Source organism: Mesoplodon mirus (genome assembly GCF_964341445.2).
Source record: "Mesoplodon mirus genome assembly, chromosome: 13".
NCBI lineage: Eukaryota > Metazoa > Chordata > Mammalia > Artiodactyla > Ziphiidae > Mesoplodon > Mesoplodon mirus.
Genome location: NC_138989.1, coordinates 47,832,245 through 47,851,458, shown reverse-complemented (window position 1 = coordinate 47,851,458; position 19,214 = coordinate 47,832,245). Strand labels below are relative to the sequence as shown.

At 38.9% G+C, this 19,214-nt stretch overlaps 1 protein-coding gene across 1 annotated transcript in view; it reads left to right on the top strand.

Annotated features, from left to right (window-relative positions):
* The window catches only part of KLHL14 (kelch like family member 14), a gene marked incomplete at its 3' end in the record, with an annotated part of 99,476 nt that overhangs the window by 15,385 nt on the left and 64,877 nt on the right, over positions 1 to 19,214 (top strand). The window contains exon 2 of the mRNA XM_082640923.1: positions 12,798 to 12,919. Within this exon, the coding sequence (XP_082497049.1) occupies positions 12,798 to 12,919 (122 nt within the window). The remainder of the gene's footprint in view (positions 1 to 12,797; positions 12,920 to 19,214) is intronic.

Here is a 19,214-nt window from a genome sequence, read left to right as displayed (position 1 = left end):
AGTCAGCAATGTGTTGATAGATCCTCCAATAATACAAACTTAGAAGAGAAAAAAAAAAGTACAGATCTGCTTTCCTCAGCCCCATAAAATCTTGCCTAGATCAGTAGTTCTTTGAAGAATCAACCATAGAGCTTTTTGATTGAAACATATCTTCCCTAGTCCTACCCAGAGATTCTAAATAGATTGATCTGGAACGTGGACCCAGGAACCTGCATATTTAGCAACTTCCTGGGTGATTTGGGGACCACACTGTGAAAATCACAAGACTAAACAGATGCTTCTGTTTTCCAATTTGCTACGTATCTATGGACGATGGAAGAAAATACTGATTGCGATTTACTGGAAGATAAGTTTAAGGAAAATTTGTTGCAAAATTAAAGAAATCAGATTCACTGACATGAGAAAAAGGGAAATGAGTCTTAGGGAAAGTTATTGGAATTACCGGACTCTAGAGGATTTGTTTCCTGTGATGAAATTTGGGTACCTACTGCGCTGGAGAATTTTCAGGATAATTCAAGCCACACAGTATAGAGTCCGCAATTCAGCTTCAGAGAATGTGGTGAATTTTCCCAGAATAATTTGTTTCTGCCTGTCAGAGATCTGATGATTGAAAAACACAGTGTCAGGGATTGGGTGATCGGTGAGTTTCAGTGGCTTCTGCAAATTCCCCTTTCTTGGGGGGACGTTGGAGAGCCTCCTAGATCCTGCAGATCCCTCGAGCCAGGGTTTCCTTTATCACTTAGCCCCTCCAGGGTTGGTGAAGCAGCAAAGAACAGAAAGAACTGGCTCCCCACAGGGAGAGAGAGGAAAAGAAGAGGAGGATAAGAAATTCCTATTTCACCCACCGCAGCGGGGTGTCCCTAAACTCATCCCACAAGCCACACCTCATCGTCTCCACATCTCACACCCCAGGCTTGCCTCAGTCCCTCACGGCTTCTCTACCCCCAAAATAAGGATAACTTTCATTTATCTTAATCCCAGGATGATTTCATAACATTATTCTTCCCCTAAAAATAAATTCTGGGCCCATGTAGAGGGTATCAGCTACAACTCCCTTTTCTTGAAAATGGATACCTATTTATTGCCATGAATATTCCAAGAGAAGCATGGGGTAATACATTCAGTTACTAACTAACTTTTCTCCCTGTCTCTCTGCATGACCACTCCTGCAGTGTCGCTCCAACTGGCAACAGCCTGCCTGGCAGGAGGCTGGCTCTTGTTACTCAGAGTGAGCTTCCTACTTTCCCCATGAGAAATCTTTCCCTGGAGTTAGAGGAATGGATAAAATCAGTCTCTAGACCCATGAGGTGTCATCAGGCCATTGTCCCCTCATCCTGAATGGCTGAACTTCTGTTTGGGGAACGTGATTTTGTTCAAGATTCATTTTTACTGTTAGGTCTTGAACTGTAAGACACAAGTAATTTCAGTGGGAGGTATGAAACATCCTGAACTTGGATTTTCAGCGTCATCATGTGATCTTGTGTCTTTCTGCACTTTGTCTTGTGCAGCAGGTACCAACATTTCCCCAGGTCAGGAAGTCACTCTTTTCTCTTCAGAAAGGCGGCCAGATGGGAGGGAGAGAGAGAGAAGTCTCAATAATGAGATTGGTTCTCAAGAGGGAGCATAGTCTAATAATTGGCCTTTATTAGGGGTTTAAACGCAGGCATTACTTAGGAGTCCATCACTGGCATGAGAGTGATGCTTTATCACTTTTCATCACTAGGCTACACAGAGCTTGAATAGCTCCTTGGTGACAGGTTGCACAGAACCACTTCTTTCTTGAGCAAGAAGAAGAGTTTTTTCCTATTACACAAACATTGATGTCCCTGCCAGTGTGTTGGGTGGCATCTGTGCTAGTGAGTAGGGAGACCCCGAGTCCCACTTGGAGGCAGGAGGATTAGTCGAAGAGGTCATACTTGCCACACAACTTCCTCCCAGGAATAGGGAGGATTAATGAGATGCTATTCCCATTTCAATTCATGCTCCTCAGAAAGTCACTATGTACTAGGTATTAGAATTAGAGATTATATAGGTAATCAAGCAAAGAAGATATTCAACTACTCTAGTTACCAAAGGAAGCTTTCATCTAGGAGGTTGGGAAGAGAGGGGGATGTGGAAATGCAGTGAGTATAAAGTTGGCTGGAAGCCATTTTTCCTCATGAAGCAAAGGACCAGGAGTAAAGTGTGAAATGCTATGTACAATATAAAGATAGACCCATTCTGGCTTATGAACTAAGCCTTGGGGAGGCTTACATTTCATGGATTCAGATGAGGACCTTAAGACACTTTTGTCATATCTGCCTCTGCCATCATGAACCAGTCTACAGCTTTGGTGTTCAGAGAAATGTGGCAAAAACATCAGCAAACTACCCCACCTGCATGCTGGAGGACCCAGTGACATTCTGAGTTCAGTATGTGTCAGTGAAGAATTGTGGAAGAATGTACTAGTGTGCTACAGGGGCTGGGGTGAGAAGTGAAGGGGTGGGAAGAAGGTTCATTACAATTGTAACATGCAAAGCTCCAGTCATTCAACATGTTGAGCTTCTCATGGTCAAACCTATAAGAAGGGGCCAAGTTGGGGCCTCCCTGGTGGCGCAGTGGTTGAGAGTCCTCCTGCCGATGCAGGGGATACGGGTTCGTGCCCCGGTCTGGGAGGATCCCATATGCCGCGGAGCGGCTGGGCCCGTGAGCCACGGCCGCTGGGCCTGCGCATCCGGAGCCTGTGCTCCACAACGGGAGAGGCCACAACAGTGAGAGGCCCGCATACCGCAAAAAGAATAGAAAAAAAAAAAAAGAAGGGGCCAAGTTGGAATGTGACTAGGTTTTCAGAGTCACAGGTTTTCAGAATGTGACTAGGGTTCAAGATTTTTAAAGTCCTGGTTTCTTCCATTTACTATAGTGTGTCCTCAACTATGGTTTACCTGCCACTGGTAGAATGTGAGACCATTTCAGATGGTACCCGAGAAACCATTTTTAAATTTATTTTAATTGTTAGGTATTACTATATTTTAACATGTATTAGAGATAAAACACAGTTAACCCATGAAGCCCATGATTCATAAATATAATTGCTAGAACAATGATTCTCAATACCGGATGTATATTAGAATCACACAGAAAGCTTAAAAAGATTTTTAAAAAACACCGATGCTGGGTCCCACGGTAGATCATGAAATCAGAATCTCTGAGAGGCACCCCAACCCTAAATATTTTATAAAAGCTCTCCCAGGTGGTTCTAAAGAGCAGCCACCATTGGGAAAGACTAGAACAGACCGGGATTAAGCATTTTAAAGTGATCAGTTTTAAATAAAATATTAAGTAAATAATATACGGATATGGCAAAGATTCTTAAAGTCCTGTATTGTGCTAATAACTGAAATTTGGTAAACTTCCCTCTATCGTGGGTAGCTCCCATTCTGGGGGACAACACTGATCCTAGGTAGCAGGTTAGATTTGGGGGTTAATCAACAAGACTGTCTGTTCTCCAATATGTCACCCTCTGACTCTTCCACATTTTGGTTCAGAAACATGGCTTTTCCTCTTTCCCTTTTGCCTTTTGACACCCCCATCACCACACCCACTGACTGGACCTTAAAACAGATGAGGAAAAAAAAAGGATGATAAGAATCTGTAATGACATATATCTGGATTAGTGGAATTGCAAATGACTTTGACTCTTCTCACCAGTTCGTTCTTTTATTCATCATTTCTTCATTCCTACAACAAGCATTTACTGAGTACCTATGTAGTACTAAGTCCTTTTTGTGTTTAACTATACTTGGAATTTTTCTCAGTGAGCCTGTGTTGCCTTTATGATCAAATGAATCTTAAAGTTACTTCCATTTTAGGAAAACTAAATACTGTATATGACTGACCATTCTCCAATCACCACGCAGCCAGACTCCTGGTGGGAGAAAAAGTGTCAGAAGATGGAAGCAAAGACATTTTCAGCCATTCCTGAGAATCACAGAAGGGTTGTGTACGAAAGCCCTAGAGACATTTCCTCTGTGAAATGGAAGAAATAAAACCCATCCTGAGGCACTGGAAAAGGTGCCCAAACCCTTTTTCCTCTATTCTTTCATCTGTTAAATGGGGATAATGATACTTTATGTTTACCTACCTCGGAGAGGCATTACCAGGTCTATTTAAAGGCTCTTCTAATGAAAGCTGCTGTGTAATTACCAAGAACAGCTATGATAATAATAAAAAAAAAAAACCTAAATACAACAGCAAATCAGCTGGAACAAGTTCTCCAGGAAGTTTACTTCTCTGGAAAAATTTAAGAAAGGGGTAGCAGCTCTCCTCTGGGGACTTTTGGGTACCCTTCTAGCTGGAAGTTTAGGGAAGGCTAGCTGATCTGGAAAGTCTCCTCTTGGCTACTGATTTGGGATCTTTCTCTGTTTACTTTTTCCCCATGGTCTAAGCAGTTTCCATCTGAAATTCCTCTTTCAAGTTTTTTAGCTCTTAACTCAGAAACTGTTTTATCTGTGAAAAGAATCTCAAGCAAGGCACTTACCTATGACAGAGAAAGAGAGAGAGAGTGTTTGAGAGAGACAGAGACAAAGAGAGAAAAAGGAGGCTATAATGTAGAGGATATGTGCATTTTATCAAGGATAAGTAATGGGGAATTCTTTGATAGTTTATAAAAAGAGGACTGAAGTAATCGATCATTAATGTCAGGCTTTGCTGAAATTCATTTGACAAAGCGTGTAGGGTAAATTAGATGGGAGCAGAAGCTCACAAAGCAAGGACATCACTATTACAACAGCTCAAGAGAAAGTCAACCCAGCTGAATCAGGCTACTGGCAGTTTGGTTGAAATGAAGAGATATATATTTTTTATATATTGGAGTATAGTTGATTAACAATGCTGTGTTAGGTTCAGGTGTACAACAGAGTGATTCAGTTATACATATACATGTATCTATTCTTTTTCAAATTCTTTTCCCAATTAGGTTGTTACAGAATACTGAGCAGAGTTCCCTGTGCTATACAGTAGGTCCTTGTTGATTATCTGTTTTAAATGTAGCAGTGTGTACATGTTACAGCTCTAGAATTCATAGGATTTGGTATAACATTGACTATAGCAGGAAAATGAGAGAAGAGTCAAGATTACCATACAGTTTGGAGAGTTGGATATCATAAGGTTTGGGGACTTCCTTAACAGAGAGAGATGGCAGCCAAGAATGAGTGGGTTGAATTTATGAATGAGATCTAGACCAATGCCATTGTAGGAAGCCCAGTGGTTTTATATTTTTGTTAAACTTGCTTGTGCAGTAAACATTCTGACTGTTTATAAACAGTGTACCTATGGTACCTGAAAAGGCTTCTAAACAGTAAAAGAAACTGCCAAAATTCCAAAGATGGATTTTCAGATGAGTGCTTTGTAAGCTTAATAATTATGCATAATAATAATCATTGTCATTTATCGATTGATTACTATGGGAACTACATACATATTTTCCATATGCAACTCAGATGTCAGATGGTGGCTTTTCAGTTCTGGTAAAAAATCTGGTAAAATTGTTGCAAACCCCTTCAATCCAAAGGCCTGTGGAAATCCAAAACCTGTCTTTGTCTCTGCGAATCCCCAGGGCTTTACATCTTCCCGAATTTCCCTGCCTCCGGATCACTACCAAACACCACTGCTGTACCACCAGATGTGAAATTGCCCATTCACTCACCGCTTGTATAAAATGCTAAGCCATCATAGAGTTAGCAAAGTTCACTGAAGTTGGAAAGTCGTGGGAAAGAGGCGTAACTTCTTCCAGTCTTCTCCAGCCTCTCCCTACTGGATCAAGTTGGGAGCATCAGTTTTTTGTTTGTTTGTTTGTTTTTATACATTTATTTATTTACTTACTTATTTATTTTTGGCTGCGTTGGGTCTTCTTTGCTGTGCGTGGGCTTTCTCTAGTTGCGGCAAGCGGGGGCTACTCTTTGTTGTGGTGAGCAGGCTTCTCACTGTGGTGGCTTCTCTTGTGGCGGAGCACGGGCTCTAGGCATGCGGGCTTCAGTAATTGTGGCTTGAGGGTTCTAGAGCGAAGGCTCAGTAGTTGTGGTGCACGGGCTTAGTTGCTCTGCGACATGTGGGATCTTCCCGGACCAGGGCTTGAACCCGTGTCCCCTGCATTGGTAGATGGATTCTTAACCACTGCACCACCAGGGAAGTCCCGAGAGCATCAGTTTTTTGTCTCCCCTCACTGTGCAGAGACATTCATCTTTAAAGGCAACAGCAGCACAAAGTGCCTTTTCGTTGGTTGAAGAGACTAGCTCTAGGAGGTGATTTTGTTTATGAGTTGCAGCCATTTCTTTTCCAAATTATGCTTAAATGACTTCATTTAACCCTCACAACATTCCCACTTTACAGATGAGGCAACTGAGGCTTCAAGAGGTTGAATACCAGCCCAAGTATATAAACGTATGAGGTGGTAAAAAGAGAACTTCAGTCCAGGTCTGGCTGATTCTCAAATTAAAATTAACTCGGCCTTTAAAAGAGGGAATAATTATTATCTACCTCCATTTACAGTGCCCCTTCAAAACTGCTTAGTTTTTCCGTTACATTTTTGTTTAAAAAAAAAAAATGGCAGTACTCCTCTGAAGACCATATATGGGGAATTACAGAGTAAAAATCCCAGTATTTATGTATCATTTCAGAGAGAACGAGTTGGGATGACTAAAATATCTAAACCATGGAAATGTGATGCTATTACTTCTAAGTAATACAATTTGGATGGGGACATGGGCTACTCGCTTATCAAACCTGCAGATTACACAAAGGAATAGCTATACTGAGGATGATGGCGATGAGAGGAGGAGGAGGATGGTGATAGACAGCATTTAATTAGCACTGCTGTAAATGCTTTGCATATATTTTTTTTAATCCTGAAGATTAAACAAACCTATGCCTTAGGTCTACTCTTATCCCAGTTTTACAAACGAGATTCAAGAGGACAAAGAAGCTAGCCCAAGGTCACTCATCTCAGAAGAGCTGAAGCCAAAATCTGACCCCAATTGTGAGACCTACACTCTTAACAACCAGGCTGTCCTGCTTGGAGAATTGTGATATTTCCAGTAGATATCCCCACTAGAATGGAAGTAACTGCCATGAAGAACAGGGAATTTATTCCTCTTGTTCGCACCATGACCTTTAGTGTTTAGAACATAGTAGAAACTGGAACATAGTAGAAACTCAATTAATAATTGCTAAATGATAAATTAATTGAAACACAGTGTCTCAATCAGTAGAGGATATAAAAGCATTTAAAAAGGGTAATGCATTGATATTTAAATTACTTAACTAGTAGAAATATAGGAGAGGGAAACGCCTGACTTGACAACCTGGGTTGGTTTTTTAAAAACAATCTGTATTTGTAGTCAGCTGGAAGCTGTACAGGAACCAGCACTGCATTGTGACAGCTGAAAGACCATTGTGATTTTTAAAAAGCCTTAAAAAAATACATCACATCACATATCAATATCATATTTATTATATTGTGTACAGTTCTAATAAGGTATATTGAGTACATTTTTAATAAGGAAAATGGAATTTTTTTCAGAAAGAAATGGAAATTTTCAACATGCTAAAGAGAAGACATATAGCAACTATCTGCCATTATCGGAGGTGCTGCCATGACAGCACCTTGCTCTTTTTCTCTGAAAGACTTTGGCAGATTCTCAGCTCAGCATAAGGAGAAAAAAATCAATCTAACACAACTATCCAACAACTTTCCACAACAGAGTGCATTTGAAAAACTAAGGTCCATTTCATTATAAATTTCCAAATTAATAAGAATACTTATTTAAAAAAAAAAACTGTTGAAAGGATTTCTACATTATGTAGAGAACTGGACCAAATCAGTGGCCTCAAGTCTGGCTGTGTGTCAGAATCAACCAGAAAACTGTGAAACATTATTGATTTTTAAGGCTTCATCCCACTGAATCATAATCTCCGGGAATTGGGACCTAAGAATCTATCTCAAGAATCTTAATTTTTTAATCCCCTCAGATGATTTTGATGACTTGCCAGACTTGGAAATCCCTGAGTGAGATGACCTCAAAGTTCTCTTCTAACTCTCTGACTTAATGATTCTTAAGAATATTGCAGAACATTTTCTTTAATAAATAAATAATAATTTGTTATCTGCAAACTGAACTTAGCCTAAATGTACATGGGTGGCTCTAAAGTGCCAGCAGACCAGCTGATTTCTTAAATTAGTTAAAACGCTGCTTGCAATCTAGTTAATAAAAAATTTTTATATGTATCCTGGGAAGGAAAACTTTATCTGGCCTGTTTCCCAATTACTGAAGTTCCAAATCACTGAAATATAAATAAATGAGACTTTACCATACTTAGAACACCAGTATGATGAAAAATTTGTTTACACCAGGAGGTTTTAGGTTATCCTTCAATCATTCATCCCTGGAACCAAAGTACCTATGCGCGCGAGCGCACACGCATACACACGCACACACACGCACAAATGTGACACATGGTAAATGTTGGGCAATTACTGAGCTGGAACAAAGGAGACCTTCAAATTCCATCGCCTTTTTAACCTTATATTTTTCTTTGCAAGAATCTAGGGACCCAAAGGCATCTAAATAATATTATTAATCACAACATACTCAGCTCTTTAAGTTTCTCTAATTATTTAACTCTTAAATATATTACTTTGGTCTAAGTGGTGCTAAGATGAGGAGTAAAAAGGAGTATTTTTAAAATATTAACAGACTTAAAGAGAACAGATTAATTTTGGCTAAATTGGCTTCCTGTGTAAAGAGCTTCTAAAAAGTATACTATGTTGCCATATGAAGGAACTCTAATTATTGCAATATTGTAGATTTTGCCTAATCTAAAATTAAACCTGTAAGGCTCCACTGGAATTGTTTAGAAGAGAATAATTGAAACCCCCTTCAGCAAGTTAATTCAGATTCTTCTAATTTTACTTTTCTAGTTCACAAGGTATCTTTTTTCATGGTGTTTTCAAATTGAAGTTCACACACATCAAATAAATGGCATGATAATCAGAGGTTTCGATATCCAATATGCATCCATTATTATCTGTCATTATTGTCATTGTCACTATTATAATTGCACACTGTAAAAAGAATGGAAGCTTTTCCACAGGAATTATTCACATGTATTAGTTTCTAGGAGTAATTGAATAGTTGACATTGCATTTATATCAAAGTAAAATATGTGCTGTTTTTTCTCATTTGTTTTATTCTTAAGAAATAAGAAATGTAGAGTAATCTCTATTAGGTCTCTTTATTTGGATCCAGAAATGTTCACCGTTTTACGTGATGTCTGATGTATATTTTCTTATAACAAGGCTGAAAATAGCCAATATAATTAAAATGATAATTTTCTAAGAACATACAATTATAAGATAACAGGTAGGTAGTGAAACCCTCTTAATTAACTTGTATTTATATATATGAACTCAACAAGTATCTCTGTGAAAAATACTACTTTTCTTTTGTAACTAATCAGGTTTGGCATAATGAAATAAAGCCCACATCGTATTGTCAATACTAAAGATAAATTAATAATAATTTACCTTAGAGTTTACATAGAACTTTTCACTTCATTGTTTTACATAATTCTCATGACAATCCTTTGAAGATGCAGATCAGATATTACTCCTCTATTTAAAGATGAGAAAACATAGGCTCCAAGAAGCCAAGTAAATTATACAAAGTCACTCTGCTGAATAGCAAAATCAGCCCTAGAATCCAGGTCACCTGGGTCTTAACCAGAATTTATGGTAAAATAAAAAATTTTTAAATAAATTTGAATTTTAAAAAGATCATGGACCTGGTAGAGTTAGAAAGTCTAGGTCCGAACACTGTTTCTGCCACTTTATTTGACTATAAGAACTTTCTCACTTTCCTATAAAATGGAACTATACCTATGATGTAAGGCTGTTTTGAGAGTCAATGGAGAAAATGGTGAGAAAACCACTTAAATGTGTTTTGCTATTTTATGTGTTCTTTCTTCTGTACTATGCTACTTCTCATACGCTTTATCCTGTTTTTGCTTTCTATGTGCTTCACCTTCACAAGGTAGAGTTTTAAGCTTTATTTAGAATTAAATAATATTAATACCGGGTTGGAACATTGAGTAACACTAAACTCTAGAAACAAAATATTGCAAGTAAGAAAGCCATAAATTGAATGAATGTTGATATAAATATAATAGTGCAAAAGCTTTAGAATGTGTCTTCACTCACCGAGAAGGCCAAATGTAATGTACTAGGAGAACTGCTCCTTTACAGAAAACACACAGCCAATGAGGGGAGCTGGGATTTCCTTTACTTCCATGTAATTCTTCAGGAGGGCTGGGTGGTTTAGAGACTTGTCCTAGTTGACGTGAAGTCTCTCATAGCTGCTATGCCAGCTAACCTTTAAACAGTGTCTTTGCTGGCAGGGTGGAAGTTGTTACGATTTGCCAGTTGATCAGTGGTTTATGTATCGGTAATCTCAGTCCAGTTCTTAGGGGACAAATGGCAATGACTGGCTCTTTGGGCACAAAGGACAAAGACTGTCAATCTGCTCTTCATCTGCAGAGACGGTCCATCTAAGGAGGTGGTGAAAATCACCAATGGGATTGGTCCAGGGAAACTGGCCTTATCAATGAATGAAACGCCCTTACAAACATATTTGAGCCAATGCGTTTATCTCCCTTTGTCACTCATGAAACACATTTTAAAAGCAGTACATTTATTTAAATATTAAAACAAAGATTTAATTACATTGCTTCGGTCATACCACCATTCCAATGAGCCCTTGCCTCTATGTCTAACCGGTAGATACGGTCCATCTGTCCCCACCTTCAGTCTAGAGCACATACATGTGTCAGATCACGAAAGCCACAGAATCGTGACTTCCCATTGAACAGGTCTGTCTACACGTGGAAACTGACAGCCATGTAAAAATATAGAGGCTTTCATCTTAACTTATACTCACAGAGTGGTTGATTATTTGAGCTAAACCTACGGGAAAAAAATGTCTTATATTAGTTTTGTAACCAGGCATTTAGGAGATTATATGGCACATGAATTATGTATTGTTTGCAAATAAAAGAGAGGTACTTACTGCACTGAATTTTCTTAACCCCTGTCAACAAACCACCCCAATCGTCGACATCCTCAAAATATGGAGCTCTTTGCTATTGTATTGTTTTTGTTTCCCAACTACTGATCTATAAGGCATATAGATACAGTTCTAAAGTACTTCAGCTTCAAAGAAGTCGAGTATTTTTGTTTGTGGCAAAATTAATATAGCAAGCTGATATCACATTGAACATTCTTCTACAAGTACAGCTCCCCCTATGCATGAGTCCCTGATAGGAGGTTTTCCAGAAAGTATTTTTTTCTGCTGAGGCATATACGAGGCATTCTATGGCACCAGAGTTTCATTAAAGGAATTCTCTTGTTCCCTTCCTTCCCATGGAAATGTCATTAACTGTCTTCAGTTAACTCTCCGAATGTTAGGTTCTTAACCAACAAACAGTGCTTCTCCACTAGGGCATACTTCGCCAAGCGTCCTTGAATCAGAACGACCGGCTGAATATGTAATAATAGATTCTGAGCCACGCTGTGGGTGGTGATCAAATTTAAGAGGAACCCTTTTACATTTACTGACTTTTTCCTTCACTCATGGTTGTTTCGTTTCTTCCACCACCACCTTCAGCCTTTCAGGTGAACGAAAGTTTCAATTATATGTAAAGCAACCGTTAAGTCAGCAGGGCCCTTGTAGGGGGCTGGGTCTCCCCTCCTCCGTCCAATCGCAAGTGAGCTCAATCCATTACTGTTCCCGAGGGTCATACATCCATCAGGTCGAGTGTGCCGGCTAGGGTGCATCTTATATCTTTTACTGCATATGAGACATTGCAGGCCTGTTCTCAGGAACTGCCAGGCAGACCGGGAATCACAGTCACGGTTAATAGCAGCGAATTGCCAGCTCTTGATGGGTGGGTAGTCACTCCTTTCAATGGTTGCCCCCTGGGGGGAGAAGGTAGAAAAACAGAGGGAGGGAATTAGAGTGACTTTGCACAGATGAGCAAGTTCATGCCGCTGGATCAGTGGCAAGCGTTGGCAGGGCTCCACTCTGGGGAGGCTCAAAACAACCTCACAGTCTCATTTTTACCAATTGGTGCTGCTGTGTCGCCCCTGGTGCCCTGGGATGGGGGGAGGGGGAGGAGGAGCTGGGAAGAGGATGAAGGCAGAAGTCTCAGATAAATTAAACAAAAAGTCCTGTTCGTGCTGGTGAACCCACCCCAGTTAGCCCTGTGCTACTAATTGTACCAAACTGGTATTTGAAGTTCGCTGGGTGATTAAAGAGTTGGCTCACAAAGTCTCTGCATAACCTTAATTTTTTCAAGGTTCTTTGAGTGGAGAATGGTTTATAATAATGATTTTGACTAATACGATTTTTGACATGCAACTTTAATGCGTAACCTTAGTACAACTCCAGAGCATTTCATGTGTACTCAGCTGTAAAGAGTGATGATTTAAAGGGATAATATAAGAAAAAGGTCATTCTAGAATGAACCTCTAACAAATTGCATAAAAGGAGCTTATTATTCCTTGAGTATGGGGATATGCCGTGCTTCTGATCATTTTTCTGCTTGGTTCAAAAAAAAATGGTTGAGACATGAATGGGAGAAGAAACAGGAAAAAAATGAAATAGAAATCTGCAAGCAGGGAACATTCTTTTGATGGTTATGATTTTGTTGCCACTAAAGAGGCTCTACAATAATGTGGTTATTCATCTCCTCTTTTGTTTTGGGTGAAGAATTCGCTCTAACAAGAAAATGCTGTTGTTGGTTGGTGGATTGCCTCCTGGGCCGGACCGGCTCCCCAGCAATTTGGTTCAGTACTATGATGATGAAAAGAAGACATGGAAAATCCTCACAAGTGAGTGCCTTTCTTTGTTTATTTACCCACCTATTTATTTCAGGTTAGAGCTATCTTGATGAATTTGAAAACATGGTTAATCAAATTAGACATTTTATTGATTTGTTACCCTTTGGAGGTGTGTTTATGTATCACAGGGGATTTAAAGTAAAAGACTAAATTAACATTGCAGAGTGACCGATTTGGTAGTGGAGAGGCCTAAATTAAAACTGGCCTAAAATCAGTGCACTTGAGTTGGTGTTTCTGTGTGTGTTGCCACAGAGGGGGAGGGAAGACCAAAAGAAATTCTTCCATTATGGTTTTGCTCTTGGAAAAGGGAAAGCTTGGTTAATAGCACTAGTAAATTTTCTCATGTCAAAATGATTGTTTAGTTCATTGTCTCTGTAACTAATGTTCATTGTCTCTGTAACTAATGTTCATTTTGCTTTTTAGGCATCTTTCCTCATTAACCTTTAATCTGTGGCCCCGGGTCTTTAGAGAACCATCCCCTTCCATTGCTCCACTGTTCAGATGGACAGATATACCCAGGACCTCTCCCTGCTGCATTAAATTGTGCTTGAAACTTCCACCTAAGATTCTTCTCCTCCCCTCCTTAAAGGGTGATTGTGTTTTACAGCAAACCTCTTGCCTTGGGCACTGAGATTTGGAACTCATGGTTACATCGGTTATGATTCCCAATCTGACTCGGTCATGGAATCAAAAATCATTGTTTCTTGAGTGCAGCGGGCTGTGTGCACCGGTCCCCTTTATTGACCGTGGCTGCACTGGTCAATAAAACTAAATTTTAACTGTCAAAATTGCCCAGAGCTGTATAGATAAAACAATAAATGAGCAATTTTGATCCATAAATCAAAGCCATACATTTAAAACCGACAAAAGTGAAAGTTAGATTTTCTTATTGCATGTGTCTTTTAAGCAGTTATATATTTTAGCAGATTTTTTAAAAAGTCATTTCCTCTCCTCTTACTGAAAGTGCTTTAAAATAACAGAAACAGGACAACAGTTTGCCCATAAATGCAGGAGAGGAGCAAAGACATGTGAGGTGGTGCTTGAAATAATACATTTTGGAGCTGGCTTACCCCAGCAAAACCTGCAGTAGCACCGTCCAGGAACTGCAATGAGAAAGCTCCCTGGACACCTATACACTCTGGTTGTAGTAACGAAGTGATGGAGTGTAGAAGACAGATTAGGAAGGAAGAAAGAAAAATAAGTTAGAGATGCCTTCAAATGATTTTCATTCTCTTTTTGACAAAAATACCGTTCATAGTGGTTTAGACATCTGAATGAGTTGAACAAGCTGTATTTTCAAGATTCGTTAGAAACTCAAGCTAAAGTAAAACCAAAGAATCAATTTTCTGACACTTGACCAATAGAGAAAGCCTACACAGAAGTAGACATGGATACGGGGAGGAGGAGAGAGGAAAGAGGAAGAACAAGAGATTCTTGATGAGAGGTGACAGAGGAACAGAGGCCAAGGGGCAGGGAGATATTACACCCAAGCAATAAATGGTATTCACTCACAAATCCATCTCTTCTCCCAAATACATCAGGCAAGGTCCAATTTTCTAGTGGTTTGAAGCCCTACATTAAAGGCAAAAAGATTAATTAAAGCATTATGAACAATACCTAAGAAAAGTCTTAGGCTCATTTCAAGCCTTGTTCAGAGACAGGGTGATCATCCAATTTATTGTTCAACCTAGGAGACTTTAGAGCATGAAATGGGGATCTGTTAATTATGCTGGGGCAACGGGTATAGACTGGAACATAGGGTCACCCTACTTCAATTTTTCATATTGCCTGATTTAACTCTTTACTGAGCAAGATGTAGTAAGAAAGCATGAACTTGAGTCAGTCAGACCTGGCTTCGAACCCACATCTGTGACCTTGAGCAAGTCATATACGTGTCCTCAGTCATGGTTTCTTCATTCTACAGCATCCTTTGAGTACTTTTAAAATAAAATTGTGTTTGTAAATCATCTAGCACATAGCAGGAACTCAGTAAATTGCAGATACTATTGCTACTGTTGTAAAACTGTTACCTATATTAGTGTAAGAACTGTATGTACCTTTATACCTTGGAGGCCTCAGTCAACTCAAGCTCTCCAGGAAGAGGGGAGACAAATTACATTTTAACAGACACAACACAAAGACCCACTGCTTCAGTAGGGAGACCATTTTCTCTAGTTTTTATATGTTGAATGTAGTCATCTGCAGACTAAGAAGTAAAGATAGATGGGTTTCTGTTGACTCCATTCATCAGATTTGAAATTGAAGGAAATAAAGACATTAATGTATAGAAAAGTTCAGATAATGGGAACATTTTCAAAGATCTTGAATCTTTTTTCCTATACTCAGGCAGCTCACAGCTTTGAAATAAATGTCTACTCTACTTGTACTCTTCATTTCACTTGGCTTGTACTTTAAAAAATAGAGTTTATTACTTGCTGGGCTGTGACTACATGGTCCCAAGTGAAAGCATATTTTTTAGGTTTATTGGAGAAATATAGACAGTTTATTTGGATGATTTCTGCTTCTGGTTTGTATTTTTTAATTAAGGCATCTTATTTGGCTAAACTGAATAAATAAGTCAGGTAATTGATCAATTTCCACACTCTTTGGCCCATCTAATAATAAATGAAAAAATGTTTCTTATTGGAATAAGAAAGTATCCAAATTCTCTCCAAATCCAATGAAACGTTAGGGATTGCAGAGCTTCCCACGGTCATTTTTTTTTTTTTTTTGACCCCGAAGAACTGCCAAGCTAATTGGCAGGGAGTTGAGGATGACAATTAATGCTAGGAAACAGTTCCTGGTGTGGCGTCTGCTCATTTACTGAATGACTCTCTCCATAAAAACTAACAAATAAGCTAACCAGCAAAAACCTAAAACTTGAGATTAGCTAGAGCCTCTGAATCTTAGAATCCTTTACCCACTTGGCTTGAGCAAATATTTTCCATCCTGTCTCACAGACGTGCTGCTTTTAGAAGGGTGCCATCCACGGGCAGGAGCACAGCTGCCCACTTATGGGTGCCACACCACTTACACATGTAATAAAACCAAGAAGAATTAAAAGGAAAGTCAGTCATAATTTTCTTTAGCTCTTATTCTGTTATGTTATTTATGTTTTAGAAACACTATATAAGGGGTCCACAAATAACAAGAAATTGAATGGAGTGGAGGTGAAAAAATGGTTCTACCTAACATAAAGAAAACAGAATTCAACCATCAGCTAACCAGTGGCTTGGTCTACCCAAACAGCAAAGGGGATGATTATTCTCACTGAAAAGACCTAGTAACATACTAACACAACCTTCATTTTTATCCTCCTCTTTGGACAAAAATCACTTGTTTAACATTATAGAATTAATATTAAGAATAGTAACAGATTCCCCAGCCTCTATCAGCAAAGTACTGAGAAATACCCTGTAAAAATGACGGTAGGTCCTTTTGTAAATGTGAAATGTTAAGTATTGGCGTTGTTCTCTTGACTGTTAATAATGAAAGGGAAGTTGAAATGCACTTTTGTTCATTTTTATTTTACAGTACTGCTTTTCTTGCATTTCTCACTCCTGCATGCAGTCTGCCATTTCATTCTTAACCTATTAGGAAGCAGTACAGGAGACATGAATACTAAAATGGCCAATGCAAAAAGCATGCCTCTTGCACTTTGCAGGTCCTAAATCCTTCGTTTAAAGATCAAACAAAACAGTTTCCATGGCTACTCTGTACTTTCATAGCATATGACTGACACATCAAAGTTTTTATGAAGTCTTCATGTGGAAGCAGCTTACCTTCCTTCCCAGGAGACAGTACAGAGGGGCTGTCTATTCTATTTGGGTTCCCCACTGACCACGTTCTTTACTGGTCGGTAAAGTGTCTCCCAGAAATTGACTTCCTTTTTCCTACATTTCAGATAAGAGATTCCACTTATTAGATGCTTCTTATTGTTTTCTGTGAGCAATACCAGGATAAAGGATTTCAAAATATAGATTTATCTCTCCATGTGCTGCTGAGGAGTTCCCTTTAATAAGGTTAGAATAAAAACTAGAAGAGCTAGGTTAGAAAGGTGTGTTCCTTCTTTTGGCCACTTGCAGTTCCCTTCATTAGAGGGAGGGGGAAATGCCTTTTTTCCTCTTCCTTTCAATTTACAATTCTGTTCTTTGCTTGGTAGTGCAAGGACTTGGGGACTTGTATTTTTTCATTCGTAGAAAATAAAAGAAACCATGGTGCAGAGGTTTCCTGCGTTGTCTTCTCTGGTTCATGGAGGACCGTGAACTTGATCCCATCCACCACACAGGAATGGTTCCGGGGCTGGGCATCATCGATTTCTTTTAGGAGAGTAACAAAGATCAGAGGCTGATGGACTCTTCATTTTTTTAAAAAAATATACTTTCCATAAATGTTGAAGAAAGACTACTGAGAAAACACATCTTATCTAAGACATTGAACTTCAGTTCCAAAAGATAAATATAGATTTGATGTTTATCTGATATTTGAGCAGTGGAGAATGGTTTAATTGCTGGTTATTCAGGGAATAATAAACCTGCACATTGACAGTTTTGATCAGACTTTTTTCTTGGTCTTCTGTTTCTTGATTTCAGTTCATTTCTGTTCTTTGAGGTTATATTGAGAGGAAAGGCAAGTTAGTCGAAAACAATCATTTCTTATAATTTGTTTTGAAAGAAATAAAAAATAAGCTTAATTGAGGGTTTTATACCTGTAGGTTTCCTCTATTCATATGATCTTTATTACCAGGAACCAAAACCCACAAATTGTTTAATTTAATTTAATTTCTAGACAGATAGGTAGGGTCTGTAGATAGTGCACTTCTCGTTGCTGGAGAACCTCAGAAAACAACTATGTGCTTCCAGAATGACTCAAAATGCCTGGGAAGAATTTAGACTTAACTACAGACCTTATTCCTTTATGTAGCAAGCAATTATTGCATACCCACTCTGTGTTGGGTGGTAAAGTAGAATGTGATCATCTCTCCTTCCAAGAACCAGAGGAAACAATTACAGTAAGGGTGTGCTGAGGGATAGACAGGGGAAGCTGGGCTGCTATGGGAGCACAAAAAGGGCCCTTCATCTAAACGTGGGAGGTTAGGGAGGCTTTCCTAAAGGTGACCTTCTGTAAAGCTGGAAAAAACGGGTAGGAATTATTGATGCAAAGAGGTGGGTGATAAAGTATTTTAATAAAAGGGTCCAGTACTGGGAGTGCCGAAAGGCAAGAGAGACTTGGTGCCTTCTAGAAACTGAAATGAATTTGTGTATCTATAGGAGAGCCTGAGGTTGGGGAGGTATGTGGTTGGGCTGGAGATTTAACCAAGAGCCCTATTGTATGGGACCGTTTCAAGGAATTCCTAAGATAGATTCAAGAATTAAGAACTGAGAGTAGACGTACCCCTCGCATTTTTATTTTTGGTGTTAGTGAAAACAAAGTGATCTAAAGGTTTTAAAAAATAGCATGGCAGTTCTTCTCTCTTAGCTTGGAACTTTGAATTTCAATTCATGAAGTAATTGTTTCCAGGACATTGGACAAAGAAGAAGGAGAGAGAATTGTGTTTGGACTTTTAAAATATGTTAGCATCTAATTTTACCTTCAATGAGCTCAGTTCTAATTTGGTATCCATGGCTGCACATTGCTATATATTTTGAATTATTTGCTGCTGTGTATTCATGCACCAGTGCATTAGTGGATTCTTCATAGATTTTTTAAAAAAAAAATGTGTGGTGGTCACTCCATATACTGTATTTCAAGTAAGTTGGGTGACTAGAAAAACCAGTTGACTTTATTTCTTGTTTATATATACCTCCCTTGAATATGGCAATTGCTTTTTCTCCAGAGAACAGCATGGGTACCAATAATTCTGATGCCTTCTTTACACACCAGCTGTGGTATTTGCTACTGAATCTGGCGTGAAGGAGGTATGAGTGATACGGGTTGCTTGGATTTGCTCTGTGTCAATCCTAGGCAAATTGCAGGCGAAGTCCAGCAAACCGTTGAATGTGAGCACTGAAAGATTAAATGATCTTCTCACCCAACCCTCTCATTTTACACATTAATTTCATTCATTTAACAAATATAAGTGATACCTTCTATGTAGCAGGCATTGTCCTAGATACAGAAGAAACAATACTGAGTCAAAGAAAATAGCATCATGTGTTCACCAAGCTTAGGATTTAGTGGGGGAATCAGCATTAGTAAATAATTCCAGATAGCAATATATAATAGCAAAATGTGATAGTGCTCTGAAGGAAGGGTATAAAATATATAAAGTCGTGTAATGGAGAGA